Source organism: Carex rostrata, chromosome 25 (genome assembly GCF_964058835.1).
Source record: "Carex rostrata chromosome 25, lpCarRost1.2, whole genome shotgun sequence".
Lineage (NCBI taxonomy): Eukaryota > Viridiplantae > Streptophyta > Magnoliopsida > Poales > Cyperaceae > Carex > Carex rostrata.
The window spans coordinates 501,244-508,625 of record NC_135942.1 but is presented as its reverse complement, the minus strand read 5'-3'; the positions used below and the strand labels follow the sequence as shown (position 1 = coordinate 508,625).

The window sequence follows — 7,382 nt, the reverse complement described above, 5'->3', positions numbered from 1 at the left end:
TTATATTAAATTTGAAAATAAAAATATTTGATTTGTTAAAAGTTAAAACAATGTATTCAATTATTTCAGCATAAAATATTTAGTAGGAAAAGAATAAAGTTCAGCTGTTTTCTAAAAAAGCCCGTGATGTCATATATTCCAATTATCATCCACATAACACATGCCAATGACTCTTGGGAAAGATAAAAAGGAATAAGCAACAAAAAAGAAGCAAGCATTGTTTCTCTTCCCCCCACTATATAAAGGGCAAGAAACCTGCCTCATTCATCAGACCAAATCCCTAGCTACTTTCAAACGGGAAGAAGAAGAAGAAAGAAAGAAAACTCAAGCCATGGCATTTCTTCTTCTCTCCATGCAAACCCTAAACTATGTCATAGGATCCATAATTCTCTTCCTCATGTGGACCCTTATAATCTCCATTATCCTTTGCTTTGCACCTCTGAAAATAAAATTTAAGCTCGAAAGAAATGGCTTCAGTGGCCCAGCTCCAAAATTTCCCTTTGGAAACTTATTCGAAATAAGAAAAAAACATGCCACCTCTGTTCCTTATCCAACTTCAGTAGTATCTCATGATATTCATGCAGCTGCCTTTCCGTACTTCGCTCGCTGGAGAAAATCCTTTGGTAAATTTGAATAAAAAAATTGAATTAACTGTCTTCATGCATGCGTTTTTCTTCTTCTTCTTCTTCATAAGATGGCAGTTTAAGAAAGCATCACATGCATGTGCTCTTGTGAAGTACATGAATTTCAACGGCTTGGATTTGTCGTTTGAAACCGATATAATATATTTTGGAGTTAAGCTCACCAAACACCTTAATGAGCTTAAGAACCCGCTAATTTTACTCTTCAGATAATACTATTTGCATTAATTATATATGGATATGTTACATATAAGATATCATATCACATGGCGCATCATCAAACCTTGCATATGTTTTTTAGTAACCTGAATTACGAAGTTATATGTTTATGAATTATGCACCTCGATTATACAGACGTAGTAGACGTAGAACATGGGTAATTAACGAAGTAGCAAACTAATTAATAATTTGACTAATTATGATGTTTTATGTTATTTATCGCAGGAAACGTGTTTGTTTACTGGCTTGGGACCGAACCCTTTTTGTACATAGCAGACCCTGTGTTCCTAAAACAGGTGACCTCAGGTATCCTCGGAAAGCAATGGGGAAAGCCGAATGTGTTCAAGCATGATCGGAAGCCAATGTTTGGCAATGGCCTACTAATGGTTGAGGGAAACGATTGGACTCACCATCGGCATGTCATTTCACCGGCATTCTCGATGACCAATCTAAATGTAAGCATTTGATATTTATTCTTCATGAACAATAATTATATTGATCGATCTCCGAGTAATTTAATTGTTTGTTTGTTTTTGCACTTTCAGTCCGAGTTTCGTATCTATAGAGTAAATGATATGGTGAAAGTTCAGTTGCTCCAGTAAATTATATATTAAATAAATAATAAGCAATAGTTAGTTCATCATTATTTATGCAATGAAGTATGTTATGTGTGTAAGAGTTTTTTTTTTTTCTTCAATGACTATTCTGTTAAGATAGAATTCATAATTTCCATAAAACTGGAAAACGTTCAAATGTAAAATTACAGCCAATTTTTCTAATTTGAAGACAAAGGAACGATATTTTATTAAGTGTGTTGTGGTTTATATATGCGTGGCAATTTCAGTCGATGATAGGCTTAATGGAAAAGACCACGAGCAAGATGCTCAACCGATGGATCAACTTGGTTCATTCCGGCCAAGGGGAGATAGACATAGAAAAAGATGTCACTGAAAACGCTGCAGAGATCATTGCAGAAGCAAGCTTCGGCATCAATGAAGAACACGGCAAAAAGGTCTACGAAAAACTCCGATCCATGCAAAGGATGCTATTCAAAACCAATCGCCTCGTGGGAGTCCCCTTCAGTAAATTCCTAAACCCGAAACAGTCATACAATGCATGGAAGTTAGGGAAAGAAATCGATGAACTCCTCCTCGCAGTCATCGAGTCAAGAAGGCGGCGAGGATTGCAGGATGCAGTGCAACAGCAGACCGACTTGCTTGGTCTAATGCTGGCTGGAGACGACAAAAAGGCGGCGGAGGAGAGACGTCTCACTACGAAAGAGCTTGTAGATGAGTGCAAGACATTCTTTTTTGGGGGCCACGAGACGACCGCTCTGGCATTGTCATGGACACTACTTATGTTGGCAATTCATCCCGAATGGCAGTCGGCGCTGCGAGCGGAGGTCATGGAGGCAACTGATCCAAGTGGTGAACTAACTTCAGATGTGCTCTCAAGACTGACTAAGGTATGTATATGTAGCTGCTCAACAGAAACATTAATTTGATGTTCTACACTAAATTAAGTCAAATATATTATTTTTATATATTCTTTTATGAAAGAATTCCGATATACTTTATTTTCTTTTAAATGTTATTATCGAGAATTAAACATGCCTCTCTTCTAAAATAAAATCCTAGTTTTATTTACACGCATGCAAGAACAGAACTAGAAAATTTTAATAGAGATATGACTGAAAATTAAAATGCACAATTGTAGATAGTGGAATTTGAACTCAATACCTCTCAATTACAAAATAGATCTTTAACCACTAGGCTACAACTAAATATTTGTTATTTATTAAGGGTGGTTAGACTATATAAAGAGTTTAAAAGAAATAAAATTCAATTAAATTCCTATACATATAATTAAAATTTTAAAATCACAGAGGTGGCTTAGCCACCTTTGACTAAGCCTTATATCCGCCCCTGCATGCATGACAGACCTCTCTGTATTGCAGTTTAAGGTTACTGATTTGCAACATGGATTTCATATTATGATTATTATTATTTGAGCGCATATATATACATTACACAAAATGGATGTCAAGTATTACACAGTGGCGCGCGGATCATGCATAGGTATGACTGGGGGGTGCTAAGCCACCCCAAGATTTGAAACTTTTTATTGTTAAGTATATAAAAACAGTACTATATAGTTTGTTTTACATGTATAACCCTCCCCCCCTAATAATAATATACAAAGTTATAGGACTTCAATGTAAAATTCGAAAAAAAAAGTTATATTTATTTATATTTGGTCCAGTCATATCAGTGGGCTTATGATTACAAAAATAGATTTATTTCTATTTTTATGTGTTTGTGCTTAAAAAGAACAAATTAAATTAAAATCCTTTATAGCACTAAGTAACTGTCTCTTTGAAATAGACAAATTCTCAAATTGAAGAAGACAATTTAAAATTATAAATTATAGCACAAATCGTCTGATCCTACAAAATTTAAGTGCCTCCGACTCTCCGTTCTCCATGCATGACTCCAACTAGGCAACTACTTAGCGTCTCCACCTGGATCGTCTCCACCAAATTTAACTTCTTCGGTTCTCAGGAGCAATACAACACCTCAGTAAATTGTAAGAATATATAATTTACTCTCTTAGTCGCTTTTATTATATTTCAAATCATTGATTCTCAAGAGGTTTGCGTAAAAAAATTTACATCTTCATCTATTAAATTATTGAATTTGTGTAAAAACAGTAAGTTATGTTAAGAATAATTTATGTATGGAATTAAGGATGAAGTGATATATTTCTTTGTGTAATTTGTATACAGATAATATTATGTTTAAGAAAAAGACGTTCATGTTAGACACTTATTTTAAGGTGAAGGAAATCATCTGACTTTATTTAAATAATAGGGCGAAATTACTTCATATGAGATTATTTCTGCATTTGATTTTTTAGGAAATTATCGGACAAAATTTAAATAAATATATGAATATTATGTTTTTAGTCTGATTTTCATAGACATGATACTTTGTTAGTGTTAGTTATTTATTGTATTATTTTGTGAAATCAAATCGTACAAAATCTTCTTATCTTGTGTTATATTGTGTTATGATATTTTCTATTAAAAAAAATTATAATATTATTTAGCATCCCTATACTCAAATCCAGGTTCCGCCCCCAGTATTATAAAGATACTTATTATATGGAATATTAGAATGGGTCCCATGATCCTCATTGAGGTTGTTGATACTATTGATCTTTAGACAATTAGTATGTTCTTTTTTAAGTTATCATGACTGATTAGCAAGTTTGTCTCCAAAAAGGTTCGTACATAGTAGTTAGATCAATTGGAGTTGTCTTTCTCTTTTTATATTGCGTGTTAAAAATAATATCAAATCTGGTCAAACCCAAGAACTTACAATAGATAAATTAATGGAAAATACTACACATCTGGTCAAAAGGAATCCGGTCACAATACTAAAAGTAAAAAGTGAAGAACAAAAAAATACTTCATGCTCGAATTTTCACATCAGTTCCCATATATAGTCGTAAAGGTTTGTACGTAGTAGACTAGTAGTTAAGGATTCCATCAATTTTTTTGATCCGTGCTTAGAACTTTCATAAGATCTTGCGGAATATAACATATAAAACATGCATATGTACTTAATTGGTAATATATACAAAAGAGGAATTTGTCCTTTCCAGTAGAAACGTGTCTATATGGAATAATTAATTAATTAATTAGTTGGCTGGTGAAATGTTGAACCGTGGAATAATTAGTTGGCTGGTAAAATGTTAAACCTTGGCTTATTAATTAAACTCCAACTTCTCTTCTGATTACCTCAATATGCATGAATATAACAAAACTAGACTAATTAATATTATATATTACTAAGTTAATGCATGTATTCAACCCTCAAATATGAATTAGCATTAGTTATTTTGATATTCCCTATTGAGGTAGTTGATATTGTTGTATTATTTTATTAAGATACAATACTAATTTGTGGGTGTAAATAGTACCGTACAAGTGTCAGTTGAACGAGTTATGGAACACTAGCTAGCTTGATTCTCAAGTTATTATGAAGCTAAATAATTTTTCACTATACATCTTATTAGTTTTGGTTTGCACTTTGCAAACATACTACTCAATCAATATATTAAATTCCATCGATATATCCTTAATTATTTCATGCATATGATCTGCTACGTATACAGATGGGGTGGGTTCTTAATGAAGTTCTCCGCCTGTACTCACCGGCACCAAATGTGCAGCGTCAGGCACGGGACGACATACAAATCGGTGATGGAGACAAGGTTATCCCCAAGGGCACAAACATGTGGATAGATGTGGTCGCCATGCACCATGACCCTAATTTGTGGGGCCCAGACGTATTCCAATTCCGTCCAGACCGTTTCGCAGATTCGGTCCACGGGGGTTGCAAGCACCGCATGGGATTTCTGCCTTTCGGATTTGGCGGGAGGATATGTGTTGGGAGGAACCTCACGATGACAGAGTACAAGGTTGTGCTTAGTCTGATTCTCCGCAAGTTTCATCTATCAGTATCTCCATCGTACCGGCATCAACCAAAAATTATGTTGTCCCTTAGGCCTTCTAATGGAATCCAACTTATACTCACTGCCTTCTAAGACATATATGATCATTAATTATATAGAGTACGTGTTGATATATATGTAATAAGAAAATAATGTGGCCCAAATAAAACTAATGGGCTTAATTAATCAAGTGGCGTGATTTAATTAGGCCTTGATTATCACATATATATATAGGCGTGATTTAAATGATGCATAATGCCATAATAACAGATGCTTGGTGCGCAAGGTTCATGCATGATAACTTAATTTGACTCATGCGCTAAAGGGTGCATATAGTTTCTGATTAAAGGCTACGCAATATTAACTGAGTGTATATATCGATCATATTTGACTGAAAGGTGCATGCGTTGTTAACAGATGCGCTATTAAAACATAAAATGCAAGATACAGTGCATAATGCCATAATAACAGATGCGTTATGAAAATGTGCACTATTATATCCACCCTTTTGCTGCGCACTGGCTGTGTTAATTCATCTCCCTATAAATAATTGCTTTAATGACAAGCATTATATACGTAAATTATAACAGTAAGGTTGATTCTCTCTTCATCGATATTTCATAAAGAACGAGTTGTCATTACTTAGAAAGAGAAAGATGAGAGAAATCGCTTTGCAGTTCTTTTGACTGTTTGCGAAGAACATTTCAAGTATTGTTCTACATTTTACAATGGATAAAGGTATGTAATCTAATTGATTGATTTACACGTGGAGACTTTGATTTTTAAGATCTTTGATTTGCTTTTGATGATTTTTTAATTCTGCTATCGAAACTTTAAAGATAATTAGTTGTACTTATTTTAATGATTGTGTATAAGTAGTTGAGCACAATAACGTCTACTTACATCTCATGTATATATGAAAGATGCAACTCTATAGGGATATGTTTAGCATATATTAATTACCATCGGCTCCTTTTCTAATTTTTAATATGAATTCTAACGGCTCTAAAGCTGTGTTGTATTAATAGAATAAATATATTGTAGATTGTAAAATATGATAAAACAATAAATAAATCAACAATTAAATTATTTTGTTGTTAAGAATATTGTTGAAAAATAATTTCTGAAGAGATAAAAATTCTATTGATTGAAAAAGTTCGTATGTTACATGGTTCCTAGTTCTTTTTATAATGTACAAGGCTCAAAGAGCCGTTTATCACCTACTATTTTAATTCGGTATTCTTTGCTGCCACACCTACTCTATTTTTTTTTCTAAAAAACAAAAAAAAACAAAAAAAACAAAAAAACAGTTGCTTTATCTCTCGTGAGTTGGTGTGGCCGAAAAAATGTAAAAGAGAGCACAAGAATTTTGAGAGCCCAACCGGATAAACCAAAATCATGACCGAAAAAACAACAAAAGGGCCCAACCGGACCGGTTCTGATGGTGCATACTGACAAAAACAAAAGGGCGGTGCTTACTGCAGGCTATATAAAAAATAAAAATAAAAAGGGCCCAACCGGGTTCGAACCGGTGACCTCTTGATCTGCAGTCAAATGCTCTACCACTGAGCTATGGACCCAATGTGCTTTTTTCAATAACATTTTCTTATAAGAAGATAAAAAAAAGGGTCTGTCAACAACCAATCTTGCCATCTCCGTTTTGTGTGAATTGTTAAACTTTGAAATAGATTTCTCTTTACAAAGTTTCATGAGTAGAACTAGGGTGCTCTTAAGCTCACCAAAGTTTTGGTGAGCTTAACTCTAAAACTCATTAAATCGATTTCAAATGACGAATCCGAACCGTTGAAACCCGCCTACCTTACGTGTGATGCATCTACATGTGAAATTTTTAAACATTCGAATTAATTTAGTATAAAGTCAAGCGGTCAAAAAACGTTCAAAAATAAATGCACTAAAATTAATTTATTAACCTTCTAATTTTGACCGCTTGACTTTATACTAAATTAATTCGAATGTTTAAAAATTTCACATGCAGATGCATCA

At 33.7% G+C, this 7,382-nt stretch overlaps 1 protein-coding gene and 1 non-coding gene across 2 annotated transcripts; one reads left to right on the top strand and one right to left on the bottom strand.

Moving 5' to 3' along the window:
• The first annotated feature begins 285 nt into the window (after nt 1-285).
• Nucleotides 286-5,484, top strand: CYP715A1 (cytochrome P450, family 715, subfamily A, polypeptide 1). The gene is made up of 4 exons (XM_078292229.1): nt 286-623; nt 1,086-1,315; nt 1,705-2,325; nt 5,040-5,484. Exons 1-4 carry the CDS (start codon nt 332-334, stop codon nt 5,469-5,471), a joined length of 1,575 nt encoding a protein of 524 aa, XP_078148355.1. The 5' UTR covers nt 286-331; the 3' UTR covers nt 5,472-5,484.
• A 1,402-nt stretch (nt 5,485-6,886) lies between these two features.
• Nucleotides 6,887-6,958, bottom strand: TRNAC-GCA (transfer RNA cysteine (anticodon GCA)). Its single transcript has one exon. It is a non-coding gene; the product is annotated as a tRNA-Cys (tRNA).
• Nucleotides 6,959-7,382: the final 424 nt, after the last annotated feature.